Source organism: Desmodus rotundus, chromosome 5 (genome assembly GCF_022682495.2).
Source record: "Desmodus rotundus isolate HL8 chromosome 5, HLdesRot8A.1, whole genome shotgun sequence".
In the NCBI taxonomy this organism is placed as follows: domain Eukaryota; kingdom Metazoa; phylum Chordata; class Mammalia; order Chiroptera; family Phyllostomidae; genus Desmodus; species Desmodus rotundus.
In genome coordinates, this window is record NC_071391.1 from 103,415,357 (window position 1) to 103,433,350 (window position 17,994).

Sequence of the window (17,994 nt, forward strand, 5' to 3'; positions counted from 1 at the left end):
CAGCCTGGGCTGAGGCTACAGACACCAATGTTTGAAGCTGAGTTTTTAAAGCAGGGCTCAGGAGCCTCCAGGTGGGTGTGGTCCAGGGTAGGGGCTCCTGGGAATACGAGAAAGAGGCCAGCAAAACAAGAGAGAGAAGCTGCTGGAGAGCATCTCCACTTATTAACACAGGAGGCTGCACAGTGGGGATCCCTAGGTCAGATAAACCAGGACAATGTGGATGGTCAGTAAGTTACTTAAATTTAGCATTGGAGGTAAGCAGTGGTAGAGGAGGACGGGCCAAACATTGCCACAGGCACAGGTGGATGACACGGAAGCTAGAGTCACAAGATATAAAAGGCATAGGTGACTGTTCAATACCATTCGCAGTTTGTACAAATGTTATTATTACCTGATTCTTAGAAATACAGGCTGAGTTATTTCCTGGATTTGATTTTGATGTCATCAAAACCTGAGCATTATGCAGAGGTCCTAAGGTTCTAGCTATGGGACAGTTCGGGGTGGGAAATAAAGAAATAAAGAGACATAGGGGTAAAACCCATATTAAAAATTATTACAAACACATTTCCCCGATCTTCAATAAGTAGCATTATGAAATAAGTCAGCTCATTCAATAATGCCTCACAATGTAGAACTAAAAGACTTTTTAGATAAGAAATTGATTACATTTCTCTTAAAGTTGCATTAAACACATTTGATTCAATTCAAAGTAGACTCTACAGTAAATACCGTCCTCAATTTGGGACAACTTAATTTTTTTCAAAAAAAAAATACTAAGAATACAGTGAAATCACCAAGTTTTGATTGTGGGTTTGCTCTTTTAAAGTACCAAGACAGAGTCCCTGATCTCCAGGGCTATTTAGTGGGCCTTACTCTGATCAGAACACCTTCCCCATTATCTAACACAATACAGTCAATAAAACTGGACAAATGTATTTAAGGGAGGAAAAAAAGCAGTGCAAGTAAGAGACTAAATTATCAACAATTTAGAAAGCATTATTCTACCTTGAGATGGCAAATGGGTTCTGGTGACACGTGTCTGAAATAACCTAAATGGCAGTAGAAAGGCATCAATCATCAATATAAATTATAAACTTCAGTTTAATACATATTTTCAAAAACTACATATAATAAATAGTGTATTTATAAAATAGCGTATAAAATTCTGCTAGTAAAGACTGAGGCCAAGAGAGAAGGTAAAGTTGAATTTTAGAGTTGCTTCAAAATTAAAAAAAAAAAGGGGGATTATCTTCATACCCAATATACTTTTTTAAAGAAAATTCATCTGTTTACCTAGTTTGTATCAGTATTTCTCAAACCCATGTAGCAAATGTACTCTTAAACTCTCTATTTAAGCACTCTATACACCCAGAACAAGACTGCTCCTTACAAAGGCAGATACAGAATTACTCACGCTGGGAGACCTTAAATGTCATTTCAAGGCATCTTTGTTGCACATCAACTCAAACTGTCAAGTCACATGCAACGTCCACACCTGACATCCTTGGCTGATGTGAGCAAGGGTACACAGGATGAAGAGACTAAGAGACATACAGCCAAAGGCAACCAGATGACAACTCTAACTTACTCTTCATTCAAACAAACCAATGGTTAAAAAAAATTACATAATAAGGAATGACTGGTAATTAAATAACAAAGAATTACCAATAATTTTGTTAGTGAAAACAGTGTAAGGTTCTGTAAGAAATCACCTTTTAGAGATGTTTAAGGAAGGGTTTAGAGTAAAATATTTTGCTGTCTTAGAATGCATAAAATTCTGCATAGAAAAAACAAGTTCAACTGTCAAAATTATTATTAAAAAGAGCATGAGGAGTGTAGGAAAGCTGAAAAAATTAGTATATTAAATGCTGGATGCAGTGAGATAAGCTCTCTCATATGCTGCTAAAGAGGGGCCCGCAGAACTCTGGTGTAACTTCCCAGTAGGCAATTTGGCATTATGTATCACAAGCCTTAAAACTCTTCCTATACCCTTTGACTCAACAGTCTCAATTCTGAGAAAATATCAGAAGGGACTAGCCAAAAACAGAAAGCATATCAGGAGAGACTTTAATGAAGAGGGAAAAGATCTCGACACAAAGATGCATATGTATGTAAAGCATGGCTACAATCCTGTAACAAGTAGAGAAAAGTGCCAACTAAAACGCCAGGTTTCTTCTGCTTCTTTAGTTTTCTGTATCTCTCAAATTCTATACATAAGTATATTTAAACACAGAGAAAGAAAAAATTGTGCAAACCAAAATTATTCATTAAGATACTATGTTGTTCTTTATAACAATCACGATGTTCAACTGCAGAGCAGTTAAACTGTGAAGTAACTCGTAGACCCTGGCCAGGCAGCTCAGCTGCTTAGATCAGCAATTTCCAACCTTCTTCATCTCATGGCACACATAAACTAAAACTGCTAAAATTCTGTGGCACACCAAAAAATATATTTTTTGCCCACCTGACTAAAAAAAAAAAAAGGTATAATTTTGATTCCTTCACACTAGATCGCGGTTGTTGTGTTGGCTACTGTCATTTTATTTGACTTATCTGTGAGAAAAGAGGTCAGTGCCCCTGACTAAGTGTCAGGTATTACATGTTTTAAAAATTCTTGCAGTTGAAAATCACTGCGTCAGAGCATCATCCTGATACGCCAAGGTTGCGGATTCAATCACTGGTCAGAACACATTCAAGAATCAACCAATAAATTAATGCATAAATAAGTGAAACAACAAATAGATGTTTCCTTCACTAGAATCTTTCCTTCACTAGAAAATTGTGACATAACTCTGGGACAGATTTCACAATCACTTTACAAGCATATAAAAGTTCCTAATTTCTTAAGAGCAGTATAGAGCTCAGTATATACAACTAGACACACAGTACAACTTTCTGTTAAAATACAAAAACACAAAGGCACAGAGGCAGAGGAAAAGACATTGGAAGCAAATGCACCAAAATGTTAATAGTATTATTTCTGGGCGAGTCCTTCCCTTTCCATTCTTGTGTATTACCCACATTTTCCACAACAAGGAGATGATGATAACATAGCCCTCAGAGCAAACATTACATGTCAAAGCAGCGAACACCATGCAGAGCCTCATCTCCAAATTACCTGTACTGCTGCTGTAGAAGCTCTCCGGGTTGCGCCTGGTTCTGAATTCCTCTCTGAAAAACAGCACTGGCATGTTGCAGCTCTCCTTGGGCCTCCAGATACCCAGCCCAGGCTACGTACAGAGGAGAGGACAGCGTCCCAATCCCGTGGTTGTACAGAAACTCAAAAAACTGATGACGGTCACTGTTGCACTCAGCCTACAGAAACCCAAAGCACAGAGAGGTGAAAACAAAGGCACCCCTGGTCTAGGTCTGACCCAAACCCACCACAGCCCGCAGGCTGTATTGCTTAGGGGAAAGCCCTCGCGACAAACCTACCAAGTCAAGCTCATTCCTTTCCCTGACATTATCATCCCATAATTATCCACACCAGTTCCCAAGGTAGCGAGCTCTGTAATAATCCACTATATAAAGTATTACTTTTGTCTTAATCTGAGCATGCACAAGTTCCACTGGGTGACTCTATGCTAGCATTTTGTAATTTAGTGGACAAATCCATGTTTATTCTAGTCATTGAATTTATGGTTTTATCACTAGAATTCATGTCCCCAAACCTTTATATCAAGTTTGAAGAGACTCAACCTTTTAAAGCCTAACTTTAGGTAGCCTTCTCCATTTAGTACTAATTTAGTTTCTGAGAGCTCATATATTCTTAATTATTTCTAATGAATATAATATATTCTCAGGAACCCTTCCCTAAACACACTTCCAAAAACCCTTCTTTTAATTGGCTTCTACCTTGTGCTGTAACATTTACAGACCTCACGAAGAGAGAAAGAGGGTTTTAAAATTAAACCATTGACTCCGCTGTAACACAGAAGCCAAAAGGTTCTAAAATCTCTGACTGCTAAACTTTTAAAATTTATGTCTGAAAACATAAGGAATTAAAAGACCGTTTAAAACAATCTTAAAATCTGGGGGGAAAAGCAAAGTACAACATGATTATGGATTTGATTATACCTGAAAGTATACTTACAAATTTTAAACAGTAATTGATGAATCTTGGGTCACTGTGGTATTTCTTCTTATCTAAAAATTCCTTCATTAAACGTTCTAATAGAGTTGTCAAGTATTCTTTATTTTCAGGAAAGTTATCTTCTACCCACTGCATATAACTAGAAAAATATGGATAATATTTATTTTCAAGGCAACATGTAGCTTGTTTAAAGGAAAGAAATACACTAAATGCTAACCTTTCCCATTCACCAAGCGGGTCACTGCCCTTGTAGTTCTGCATGTGGGCTTCAAACATTCTAGAAAAGAGAAAAATTGGCACATGGAATATTAGAGATAATTCCTGAAAGCAAAAAACTGTACTCTATTGTAGCCCTAGAAAGACCCAGCTGGAAGAGTTCCCGGCTCCACCCCCCAGTCCCCTTCCCTCTGCGGACCCCCACTGTCACCACCACCATGCCCACAAGGTTGCTGCTTCCCCTCCTAATTGCAGGAGTCAGGTGTCACAATGACTCAGTCCCCTTCCCTCCCTTGCTGCTCAGGGGGGTGGCTGAGACCAGATGGACAGAGATTTAAAGAGGGCTTGTCCCACCAACAGGCAAGTGGATAAAAAAGTGGTGGTACATACATACAATGGAATATTACTTAGCCATAAGAAAGAGTAAAATCTTACCATTTGTGACAGCATGTATGGATCTAGAGAGTACTATGCTAAGTAAAATAAGTCAGTCAGAGAAATACAAATACCAAGTGATTTCACTTACACATGAAATCTAAAAAGTAAAATAAACGAACAACAACAAAAAAATAGACTCATAGATACAGAGAACAGACTGATGGATGCCAAAGGGGAGGGGAGTTGGGAGGCTAGGTGAAAAATGGGAAGGGATTAGGATGTACAAACTGGTAGTTATAAAATAGTCCTGGCAATGTAAACTACAGCGCAGGGAATACAGCCAATAATATTGTTAATAACTATGTATGGTGCCAGGTGGACACCAGAAATATTGGGGGGACCACTCTGTAAGTATGATTGTATAACCACTATGTATAACACCTGAAACAAATACAAAGTGATATTAAATGTAAACTGTCCTTGAAAAATAAAATAAAAATAATAAAGAGGGCTTGTGAGCAGGTATGAGAGCGCCCAGGGCACCACCAACAGGGGTTTCCAGACCACCTGCTTCCCAGCCTCAACAGAACACACTGTCCTGAGGAAGAACACAGGAAGGGGATGCTTGTAAGTCAGTCACTCTCGCTCCTAGAGAACCCTGCTTGCCTCTATTTCTACACACCCAACTACAACTTCAAAAAACACCAACCAGGCAAAGCAACCTCTCCACAGGCACTCAGCTGCTAGTGGGGAAAACAAACAGGAAACTGAAAGATAATGTCAGGTTTAATGCAAGACAATAAGCACTTAAGGGGAAAAAACAAGAGCAGGGGCAAGAGTGTGCCAAGACTTCCCAGTTCAGATAGAGTGGTCAGAGAAGGCCCGTGTCCCCGCAGGGGGCCTGTAATCACCCCAGGGAGCCATGGTGAGCTAGGAGAAGGGTAAGGGCGACACGATTTAATTTGTGCTTTAAAATGTCCATTCAGTCTCGCCAGGTGGAAGGGGGGTGAAATTGAGAACAGAAGTGGGAAATCAATTAGGAAGCTACTTTAGAGTCCCAGTGACAAGGTATGTTGGACCACGGTGGAACAATCAAAGTGTGGAATTTGGAGAGTTTTTGGAGAAAGAAATAATGGGACTTGCTGATGGGATTGCACACTGGGTATGAGGGAGAGTCAAGCTAAGAAAGACTTCAAAGGTTTGCTATCAGAGAAATTACATTATTTTTGGTAAAAAAGGATTTAAAAGCAATAGTTCTAGCTATCCATCATCTCAGTATACAAATGAAATCAATGTTTATGACTCAAAATCCAGGAGCCATGAAAGAAAAGCTAAAGTCAACTAAATATAAATAAAAAGCTGTATTTCTGTTACACAAAAATTTTAACTTCCATGGCTAAAAGTCTTTTTATTATGTAATTTCTAGCAAAAAAGATGACTGGTCTGGGGTCATGGGGCCTAAATTACCAGCAGCATGGCGAGAAAAGACATGTCCTTCCTCCCTGAGTTCTGCAAGTGCTCTTTATACAAAGTGTTTTTGTACAGTGGGAGGGAGATCTAAGCCCTTCTGAAAGGGCTTACCCGATCTACAGACGAAAAGGATGGGAGTGAGCACAAATTAAGTTAGTTCCGGGATGGGAGCAGCAGACTCTGCAAAGCTCCTGTCTAAACGAGAAGCTGAGGTTCCTAGGGTTCCATGGCACCTGGCTAGTCCCTCTTTTTAGATAATCTCATAAAGAGCAAAGTATGAAATAGTTAATAATTCCAACATACACTAAGGAAGGTGAGCAGTCTTTCACTGATTTGCATATAGCTGTTCACGAACTCCTTTTTTGTCTCTTCCTTCTACCCTCCAGCCTGCTGTACTTGAATTCAGGACAGCTCAGGATTTTCCCCTTGTCATGCTAAACACAGCACCTCGCGTAGTCAAGAGAAATGATTAACTGGGATAAAAAAACAGAGCTTCCAGAAATTGAAAAAACAATCAGCCCCTTTAAAAAATGAACACAAGGTATTTCACAGAAAATTACTTAACCACTCGTGTAAGAGAAATTCACCTCAGTGAGGTACAATTTCTCACCCACCAAACTGGACAAATGTGACAAGTGTCGAGGTGAAGCAAAGGAAGCAGGTAGTCACACATCTTGCTTGCAGGTGAGAGTGCTCTCAATCCTGCTAAGGTAATTGGTAATATCTACCAAAATTACAGATGAATCTACTTTTTTAAAAAAGAGAGTTTATGTATTTACCTTTAGAGAGAGGAAGAGAGGGAGAGAAACAGCAATGGGTGAAAAATACATTGTTGCCTCTGGCGCGCGACCCCCCCCCCCCCCCCGCCCCCCCCCAATGTGGGACCTGGCGGGCAACCCAGAATCAATTGCCGACCTTTTGGTTCTCTGCCCAGCAATCAATCCATTGAGCTACACCAACCAGGGCTACGTTTTGATTTAGCGAACCCACTACTGAAAATCTAGAAGACAGATACATCTGTGTATGTACACGATGCCCCAGGTACTAGATTTTTCACTGCCCCACAATCCATAATGGCAAGAGGCTGTCAACAACCAAGTATCCACCAACGGGGGACTGTTCAGATCAATTATGATACATGAACTATGCAATTGTTAAAAACAATGAGAAACAGCTCTACGTATTGATAGAGAAATCTCCAAGGATAAAGTTTAAAAAAATTAAAAGGAGTATATACTCTGCTACATCCTAGACGAGATAAAAGTAGGAATTGTACACACATAAACGTAGAGATATATTAATATATTATTTAAATTAAGTTTATATTTGCAAAAAAACTTGAAAAATAAACTAGAAAAATGGTTAAGTATGAGGTGGTGGGACAGTAGACAGTGAACACTTTGTAACTATATAAATATATTATTTTAAAAGTTAAAAATTGTTTCTAAATTTTGAATATCCGTCTCATGCCTCAAAAGTAGATAAATCCCTACAATGTCAGATCCAAGGTAAACATTTCATGTTGTGATACCAACCTCATTTCCCTAGAAACATGGCCAAGTACATTCTATACTAAAACGTCCAGTTCATTAGAGCAAATTAGTTTTCTTAAAGTCAAAATGTCCGAAATACCTGATTTCTCCTTTAAAAGAGGGAAAAACAAGCTTCTGAAAGTGAAACCTTTGGCTGGCTAGACTGAAGGCTGAAGAAAAAGTCTTAGAGAAAAGAGACTGTTTTGGGTTACTTAACGACCTCAGTCTTCCAATTGCAGAGAGGAAGATCCCCCTGGTGCTGACAAAACTCATAAGCTTTACTTCCTGTCGCATAGGTTTAACTGTTTTAAATGTTTTTGAAACCGTCAGTAGGAGTCGCCTAAGCCATAGAAATGCGTGTGAATTTTAAAAACTGTAACCAGACTTACATCAATGGCAGTAAGTGTAGCTTTTATTCTTAAAGTAAACGTTATTCAAAGAGTTTTAAAAGTTGACTATGGGATGATGGGTAAGAGCTATTTTAAGTCCTCCCCCTTCTGTGTATTTTTTTTTTTTTTAAATGAGTGGCCTTGAAAGTTTCTCAGCAAATCTGCTCGCAGGTTAAGGTTTTGGTTGGGTTGGGAGTTTATGCTCCCCAGCCGCGCAGGCCCAGAACGAGCTCCTCACGGAGGATAAGCGGGACTCTAAGGGTCTCACAACGGGTCAGATCCCCGCAAATTACCACTGCGGCCGCGGCCCGCCGACTTGCCGACTTGCCGGGGTCTGGGCCGAGAGCGCGGGACACACAGCGAAAGTTGGCCCACGACTCCCGAGGGGCCCACAGCCTGAACCGGGAACGCTTGGTTGTAACAACCGCCGAGGAAAGGGGTGGGAGGGGCAGAAGAGACAGGACCAGGAGGGCCAGGACCTGCAAACCTCAGGCTGGAACCCAAGGCGCCCCAGCGCCCGCCTGGTCACCCACCGGACCGGACCCGACCCAAACTCACTGGAAGACATTTTCCCGCTCGTCCATGGGGAAAGGAGACACCAGCCAACACCAGCCCACCAGCACAGCAAAATAGGAGCCGCCGCCGATTCGAATTTTCGGCGCAGCCGCAGTCGCCGCGACGAGCGTTTGCCAGGTACCCAGCCATTGGCCTTGGCTGCAGTCGGGTTAGCCAATCGCTAGAGAGGTTGCCAGGAGACTAAGTCCCGCCCCCCCACGGGACGCAGCTCCTCCCACTTTGCGTGGCTACAGTTGAACCCGATTACCGGTTGCTACGCCTTAATCGTTTTCTAAATTGGCTCAGCCTTCGGGAATTGCTTTTTCTAAACTGTCCAGATTGCAACTGGATTTCCCAGGGATCACCCCAGTGAAGGCACTGTGGGAAATAAATACGTAACCTGAAGCCGCCACTACCACCACCCTCCCCCCAGCCGGCGGAAAAATGGGACCTCGGCCTCTAATCTGAAAGTGGTGCCTCTTCGACCCCTTCGCTCAAACATATGAACCAGAATCACTATGCCTGGTTCATGGAAAGAAGGATAATACGTGTGTGGGTGCAGACCCTGGTGTTGTTTGAGGCCACGGAGCCCGGTGAATGGGAGATGGGCAGGTGGGATGAACCCAGCGCCCCTCAAGGGCACGCACCCAACTTCCTGCAGCTTTCTGTTCTGCCTTGGCCACTGTAAGAAAAGAAAGCAGATGCTAGCTTATGCCAGAAAAGTTTAGTCCCACTACCTATAATGCGATGGCGAAGAGGGCGTGACTCATCAACCACCCAGGAAAAAACCCTCTCGGTTTTTGGCTTAGCGAGGGCAGCGCGAGGGCACTTCCGGGGTGGGTGCACTGGGGACAGGTTCCCGGGAGACTTCTGGGCTGGATTGAACGCATCTGATTGGACTGATATGAAAGTCTGTGTGGGTGTCCTGGAATGCCAGCTTTCAACATCTTTTGTGGAACTAGGAGCTCTGGAAGTTCTTAGGAAGTATAAAATAAAAAATAAAGAGACGTCTTTGTAAATGAGGCCAGATGCCCAAGAAGTGTGTAATCTGCTGATGCTTCCTACCTAAGAGTGAGTAGGAAGAGTGGGCCTAGCACTCCCTGCCCTTGCTCTTTCATAATTTCTCATTCTACCTCTCAAAGATGTTTTAAGAGCCACTTGACAATGCAAATAAAATATTAAAGGACTAGTCATGTGATTATTCCTTCTAGAGAGGCTGTGTAGATGTTTTGCTATCTTAGGGCTTTAAGTTAAATACCTAAAATACGATGATGATGGTGATGATGATAATGATGGTAATTAGTAGGTTCTAGAGATGCTGATGGTCTCAGAGTCCACAGTTTCTTCCAAGATGTTGTCCAATTGGATCTACACAAATATCTGATTTCTGGGGCTTATTGCTTAGAGGATGCTCATTCTTTACATGAGGGTTAGGTTTTGCCAGTCATCACAGGAGTTAATATATTTTTAGTCCTACCAACTCAGGTTTCATTGTGCTTGATAACGCCTCAGTCATCAATTAGGAAATGTTCATTGAACATCCATCGCATACTAGGTGCTCCTAGATTTATACCTAATTGCAAACTTGTCTAACTCAGTAGCCAGGTGGTCCTGGCTACTGTGGGCAGTTGAGGGAAGCCACATTTTATTTCTTTTCCTTCCCTCCCACTCTAGGTACCTAAAACAGTTACATTTCTCTGTGCCTTGGTGCAGGTATAGCAAGTGAACAGACTGGTGGTTGTCACTTCCCAGACTTGTGCATGCCAGTCTCTTGTGCTCTGAAGCTGCGACAGCGATGCTTCAGGTGAAGTAAGAGGTGACTTGCTGGGCATCCCCCAAATCCCGCAGAGATCTTAATAGGAGCTCCGGTCAGACTCTTGGTTCTACCCTGGTCACAAGTAGCAAGGGGTAGAATTTGAGTTTCCTGAGTTTTAATTGGCCTTTGTTGCTCCAAATGCATCTCATTTTTATCTCTTACTGACAGGACAAGGCAAGCAGTTGCCTCTTGCAATTCTGAAAGTCCCCGAATTTGTGGGTTCTGTTCCCTTCCAGCCCTGCTTACAAACCAGTCAGTTCTTTTCTAAGCTTGTCTCGTTCTTATAATATCTGTGGAGTGAAGCCAACTGCGGCTCACATGCAATGCTGACACTTACATCCGCATCTTCTCCTGGGACAGTGCACCCACTGGGTATGTCATGTGTTGGTGAAGGTTTTATCACATGTTTGCCTCTTCATAACATGAACCCCCTTCCATTAGGGGGTTAGCCGCATCCTCACTGCCCCTCACAGTCCCTCAGCCAGTGCACATATTTTATTTTTTTATTTCAGAAGCAACGTTCTTCCAGTGTCTTCCAGAATAGGCTAGGTTACAATTGGGTAGCAAACAACTCTCCAAAAAGTCTCAGTGGCTTTTAACAAAGCTTTTTTTTCTCACTTGGAAGGTAATTTGGTGACTTACGTCTTCTAGTTTCTAGGTCTCTGCATCAGGAGGAGTCACATCTTGACTTGATGCAGAGACCACTGTGCACCTGTGGCCTTGGACTTGATATGGTGACTGTGGGAATTTGGTTGCCTCCCTTGAGGAGGAGAGAGTGTATTTTGCCTGTGGAAGGGAGAGTGAGACACATATTTGGCTACCAAAAGGGTGGATTTAGTCGTCGCTAGTACTGCTCAGAGTTTGTTTGGATGTTGTCCTACTGATGTGTTCAGGACGGTACTTCCCTTCTCCCACAGAATCAGGACTGAACTGCTGTGGCCCATGGATTGTGAGGGGAAGTTGCATGTGTCCTCTCCAGCTGCAAGCCTGAAGAGCCTGTGTGACCACACAGTGGTGGCTGCTCTGCCAGCTGGGAGCTGGAGTGAGAGCACATGGAGCAGAACCCCCTTCGGTGTGGCTGAGGAATAATTCTTGTCTTTATAAACCCTAAGGTTGGGAGACTGTGACTGCAGCGTACCTGGACTTGTTACACTCTCCTGTCCTGACTGGCATGGAAGGGAACAGCCCCCTTCTGCTGGGCACCATGTGCGCTTGGAGCTGCAGCATTCATCTTATGACAGAGAAAAGGCAAGTTAAAAAAAAAAGATAAAGAAAATACTGAGGAAGGGTGGTGGAGCAGAGAGATGGAAGGAAAAGCTGGGTCCCTGGGGTCGCACAACTGAATTAGGCCTTGGGACTGCCCTGCCTTCAGCCTGCCACTGTGGGAGAAAACAAAGCCCTTACGCATCCGACTGGGCGACGGGTTGGTATTTGCACTTGCACAGATGGCGCAGAAGACAGAATAGTGGCCCACAAAGGATATTCACATCCTAATCCCCGTGTGTACGTTATCTCACATGGGAATAGGGATGTTGGTGGTGCAATTAAGTTATGGGTTTTGAGCCCTGGCTGGTGTGGCTTCGTGGGTTGAGTGCCAGCCTGCAAACCAAAGGCTCTCTGGTTCAATTCCCAGGCAGGGCACATGGCTAGGTTGCGGGCCAGGTCTCCAGTGTCAGGGGAGGGGCAACCACACATTGATGTTTCTCTCCCTCTCTTTCTCCCTCCCTTCCCCTCTCTCTGAAAGTAAATAAATACAATTTTTAAAAAGCTTTTAAAAAGTTGTGGGTTTTGAGGTGAAGAGATTATCTTTGATTATCCTGGCCAGCCCAGTGTCATCACAAGAGTCCTTCTAAGAAGACCAGAAGGTCCAAGTCAGAAGGAGATGGGCAAGGGAAACAGCGTTCTTGTGATGCACTTTGCAGATGGAGCACGGGACCAGGACCCAAAAAGGCTTCTCAAAGCTGAATGAGATTGAGAAAAGGGGTGTTTCCCTGGAGCCCCCGGGAGGAATTCAGCTCTGTTGACACCTTGATTTTAGGCCTGTAAGATCCCTTTTTGATTTCTGACCTCCAGCTGTGAGAGAATAAATGTGTTGTCTTCAGCCACTCAGTTTGTGGTATTTGTTACACAGCCATAGGACACTGATATACGTAGCATCCAGTAACCTAATGACAGTGGACTGCACCCCCATTACCCCACCACATCCCCCAGTCTTCTCCCCCACGGAGTGGTCTTTGGAAGGGAACAAGTAACCTTTCCTACATATTTAAAAAGCAAATCAGTAAAGTACCTGAGAGTTAGCCAGAGGGAAGGAGTAAACATGTGCCATGTAAGCTGTAACTCATTTCCTACTGGCCACAGGACAAAAGGAGGGTCCTGGGAGATGAGTCAGTGTTCATGGTCATTGCCTGTCCTGTCTGGTCCCCAGCTACCGGGGACTGTGGGTCTGCAGGCTTGGGCCTTCTCAGATTACAGTAATATTCAAGTTCCCTGAAACACCCAGTTTGGGAGTGGTCAGGATTTGAGTGGAGATGCAGCTGAGTTGGGGCCATAGCAAGGACCAGGCCATCTCAGTTCTTGGAAGCCAGGTAACCCTGTGCCTTTGTCCACCGATCAGCCTCCCCCCGCCCCCGCACCCCTCCCACACCCCCCAGGTTCTAATACTTGCTTGCTGAGAGATTCAAGGACAGCCTGTGTTAGGCAGGATAGAGAGTAAACCAAGGCAGGGAAGCGGAGGGAGACACATCTCCCGGGTTGATTCAGCAGTCCTGAGCCGGATCAGATAAGATTGTCAGGTGATCTGAACGTCAGGAGCAAAGATAGCACAGGAGAAGGGAAGTCCTTGAGCCTCTGCAGCAATCTCACCAAGACAGAAAGCTGAAAAAGAAAGACTGTAACTGCGTATTTTGATCCCGAGGTCTGGAAGCTGACTGAAACGCGTATATAACTCCTGGAGACCCTATAACCAGGACACTGAGATTAGCTGGGTACCTGCTTGCAGTTTTTTGCTCAAGTACATTTCATAAATAAACTTGCTATCTCATCTCCATTATACGTGTAGTCTCACTTGAATTCTTCTCTTGGGAGCAAGACAAGAACCCAGGAGGTAGGCCCCTTGACTCGTCTCACCCCCGTAACGGCCTGGACGGACAACTGAGCAGAGGGAACAAATAGCAGAAACTCAAGTCGCAGGGCCCGGCGGTGGGGACTGGGGAGGAGACCGCTCGTTGCCGGAGTCCCCAAGCCCTGACCCACTCTTCACTCCGGGCTGGGGCTGGGTTGGCGCCGCGGGCGGTGCCCCAGGTGAGGAGGGCGGGGCCGGGTCCCGCGGGCGGGGCTAGAGGGCTGTCCCTGCGGACGAGTGACTGCGCCGATGTGAGCCGCACCCAGGACCCCGAGGAGACCCGCCTGGGGGCACGCGGAGACTGGGGCGAAATGGAGCAGACCCGGGACCTGGGGACTCGGAACTTGGTGACTCGGCCCTGCACCGCTACCTAGACTGTGAGTTCCGGCGCCTCAAGAACCAGCTGCTCGGGCTTCTGGGCGGCTGCCCCCTCTTCCCGCCCAGGTACCGCGACCGCGCCTGTCCCCTCAGCCCCCGCCCCAGGCCCTGTCCCCTCGGTCCCTCTGCGTAGCGGCGGGGGCGAAGGATGGCGTGTGCCGAGCCCGAGATGGACCTCCTCCCTAGACGTGCGGGCGTTGCACACCGCCGACCTCAGCAGACGGTGAGGGTGTTCCTCGGCGCGCCCTCCTGCCTTCAGAGTCGGGGTGATGGTTGGCCCCGCGGCTGTCGTCGTGTTCAGCTGAGAGTCGTGCTGGGAGTGCCGGTCTTGCGTCTGAACTTCGGTTAACCGAGTTCCCACCCTTCCGTGTCCACCCTGGTGGGGAGAAGGCAGAAATAGTGGAATGCGTGGGCGTGGAAGTCCCCCAGGGCCACCTCGTGACTGTGTCGGGAACAGGCGCAGGTAATCTTGGCAGGACGGAGTGAGGGAGAAGAGGGCGCAGTCGCTGCCCCAGGAAGGACTGTGTGTGCGTGGTGGGGGCGGGGAGGGGGAGCGCAGACTCTCTGGGGCCCTGCAAGCGCAGGGCTGCAGAGCTGTGGCAGAACAGCCGCAGGGTGTTATAAGGACTTTGGGTATAAGATGGCTCAGTCCCCAGGCCACGCGATGCCATGACAGCCCGAGAAGTGGGCAGAGGGTCTGGCGCAGCCCCAGTTCGCAGACGAGGAAAGTGGCTCAGTGACCGGCCAGGTCGCACCAGAGCTCAGGAAGGTGTGTGTGTCATTGGGTCTCTTTCACCTGTGCTGTGCGGAGCAGCTGACCCCTCTTAGACCCACTCAGAAGAGCCCACTCGGAGAACAGGTCTTGGAGTTGTAGCTTAAAAACGCCTGTTAGAAACACCAATTACTTAGCCACGTCTAGTTAGCCCACCTTTTAGTTCATCTCTCTAGAATGAACTGGGCTGGGAGAGTAGGAGATACCTTGAGTAACAGTAGGGTGTCCTTGGAAAAGAAGCCGTGGTTTCTACCCTGAAAGTACCTAGTGTGTGTGTGTTGGGAGGTGGGTGGGGGACTTAGGGAAGGCGAGATGTGTGAGGTGGTGGTGTTTTCCCTGAGTGAGTCTCCTCTTTCCCTTTCTCTCACACAGCTCATTGTGTCATTGTTCTCAGAGTGTGGTCCAGGGACTCCTGGCTGTAGCCAAGACGGTTTCAGGAGATTCATAAATTTTAAAATTGTATATAAAAGTTATCAGAATTCTATTATAAAATAGTATTTAGACTAACATTGTTATTTTTATGATAACACTAAGATGTTATTGGCCTTCTCATTCTCATCGCCTCACGATTGTACACGGGTGGTCCCTGGACACTGCGTGCTGTGTGGTATTCCAACAGAGGAACCGCAGAAGCAGACGTGAGGGTCTGGCTGTCTTTTCTTAAGGCAGACGTGAAAGGGACTTGTAGAAATGCAGAACGATGCCACTCTTCCTACTGAATTTTCTTTTTGTTTTGCAAAATATACTTATTTGCATTAAAAATACTTAAAGAGTTTATTGCTGTTATTTTCAAATGATTTAATTATATTTAAACCTTTTTTCTGTTATAATTCCTCATATGGTAAATATCAATAGATATTTGGGGGGCCTCAGTAATTTTTAGGGCAGTTTTAGGGTAACGACAAAATTGAGATGGAAACACAGACATTGCCCATACACCCCTGCCCCACATGTGCATAGCCTTCCCCAGTGTCAACATCACTTAACAGAGCGGCACAATTTTTTTCCCAAGGGCGGGCCTACACTGACACATCACAATCACCCAAAGTCCGAGGTTTACATCAGGCCCGACTCTTGGTGTTGCACATTCTGGGGTTTGGACAAACGTACGGTGACGTGTACCCACAGTTATGACATCCACAGGCTATTTTCACTGCCTGAAAGTCCTCTGCACTCTGTGTATTTATCTCTCCTCCTCCTCTCACTCCTGTAACTACTGATCTTTTTTGGTCTCCATACTGCTCCCTTTTCCAGAATGCCATGAAGTTGGAATCATATGTTATGTAGCTTTTTCAAATTGACTTCTATCATTCAGTAACATGCATTTAAGCTTCCTTCATGCCTTTTCCTGGCTTGATAGCTTATTTATTTTTAGTGCTGAATAATATTCCATTGTCTGGTTGTGCCGTAGTCCATTTATCCATTTACCTACAGAAGGACATCTTGGTTGGTTCCAAGTTTTGCCAATTATGAGTAAAGCTGATATAACATCTGTGTGCAGTTGTGTGTGGGGGGGGTAGGGGGAGTTCAGCAATTTTTCAGAGTTCGGAGAAGCCTGCTACTTTAAGTCCTGCTTCGTTCCGTCACATCCCTTCATACACATAGCTGCTCCTACGTTCCTCAGTCTTTTTCGTTTAGTTCCTGGGCTGTTGTCTCTCTGCCCTTTCAGTGTAGATAGCTGCAGTTTAAAACATGGAACAGAACTGGAACAGCCAAACTACTGATCTGAGCCGAGCAGAGGGTACTCTCCTGTGAACTGCACACCCTGCTTAGGGGCAGAGGGGCAGGCAGCCTGGCTCGGAGAGCCAGCAGGCTCCTTATTTCCTGTGACTGTCATCCAGTGGGTTTGCCTTACTGAGCTTGTATTTGCTCATCCATTGAACTGGGAAGATATCTGTGCTATTTAGTTGGTGTGAGGCTTAAATGAGAGAGAAACTGTTGAGTTGTATTCAGTAATGCTGGCCTTGGTACGGCACCACAAACCCCCCCCTAAAACAAGAACAACAAGAACAACAGAGTCCCATTACCTTAACCAACACATTTCCATTCTTTCCAGTTCTTGTTTATTGAGTCCATAATTTCCGAGTTTTAATAGAAGGATACACAAAGTTTTCTATGTTTTTTCCAAAGGATTAAAAATGCTATCTGTTTGAAAGTTCACATTATATTCTCAGGTTTGATCTTTCCATATGCTAGAGGACATTGATCCTCATTTCTCAATGTTTTGATATTCTGCCAAAATACAATGCTCACAGGAGACCAGAAATAAAACTTCTCTGTTCACCGAGTCTGGGAGGCAGTGTGAGGCCTCTTGCGGCTGGTGCCTCCACGCCCAGGCAGTGAAGTAGGTGTTATGTGTGTGGGGGGGTGGGGGGCGGTGGGGGTTGAGGCAACATAGTTCTGTGAGTGCTCTGTGTGTCTGGTGGGAAGCTGGCACAGGATCAGGCACTCTCAGGACGGAAGAGCCCAGGAAATGGTTCCCCTCTGAAAGAAAAGAGGTTGTGCAGTTTCCCGTGCAGGTAACAGGTGCCCTCTCAGCTCAGGGCTTCACCCTCCACACTGCTGCTCCCAGGGCGGGGGCCCTCAGCCCCACTGCCCACTGAGGCGTGGCTCGCTGTCCGTCCCAGCGACGAGCTTCAGGCCGAGTCCTCACTCTCCCACTCATGTCAGGGAATGACACGATACGAAAAACCTGAGAGCATCCCAAACTGTCCCCTCCCCCAGATATTTTTAAAACTTGTGGTAAAATACAATAATACAATAAAACGTACCATTTTAAGCATTTTAAAGTGTACATTTCGGTGGCGTTAGGTACACTCCCAGTGCTGTGCATCCACCGCAGCCCTCCCTCTCGGAGCCCTTTTCACCTTCCGCACTAGAACTCGCTCCCCACGCCCCTCCTCCCCGCCCCTGGCGCCCACCATTCTATTTTCTGTCTCTGAATTTGACTACTCCAGGTCTCTCATGTAAGTGGCATCATCCAGTATTTGTTCTGTTGTGACCCGCTTATTTCACTAAGCAGGGTGTCCCCGAAGTTCACCCGTGTTGTAGAGGGAAATTCAGAATCTCCTCCCTTTGTAAGGCTGAATAATACTTGCCTGTACGCATGGGCCATAGTGTGTTTATCTAGTCATCAATAGATGGATGCTTGATCACCCAACCACTTTTAATAAGTATGTTGTAGGGTTTTTTTCTAGCTCTTTTTCTATGCGTCCGTATACACATGTGAACATTATGTTTTATGTAAACAGGATCATACTATGTGTTTTGT

At 45.2% G+C, this 17,994-nt stretch overlaps 1 protein-coding gene across 1 annotated transcript in view; it reads right to left on the reverse strand.

The window, feature by feature from the left end:
* Positions 1–8,762, reverse strand: part of BUB1 (BUB1 mitotic checkpoint serine/threonine kinase) — a 49,873-nt gene extending 41,111 nt beyond the window's left edge. The window contains exons 1-6 of the mRNA XM_024576723.3: positions 8,637–8,762; positions 4,311–4,370; positions 4,094–4,232; positions 3,119–3,315; positions 1,006–1,049; positions 392–483 (exon numbers count right to left, since the gene is read on the reverse strand). Of these exons, the coding sequence (XP_024432491.3) occupies positions 392–483; positions 1,006–1,049; positions 3,119–3,315; positions 4,094–4,232; positions 4,311–4,370; positions 8,637–8,662 (558 nt within the window). The 5' untranslated portion in view covers positions 8,663–8,762. The remainder of the gene's footprint in view (positions 1–391; positions 484–1,005; positions 1,050–3,118; positions 3,316–4,093; positions 4,233–4,310; positions 4,371–8,636) is intronic.
* Between the last annotated feature and the right edge of the window lie 9,232 nt (positions 8,763–17,994).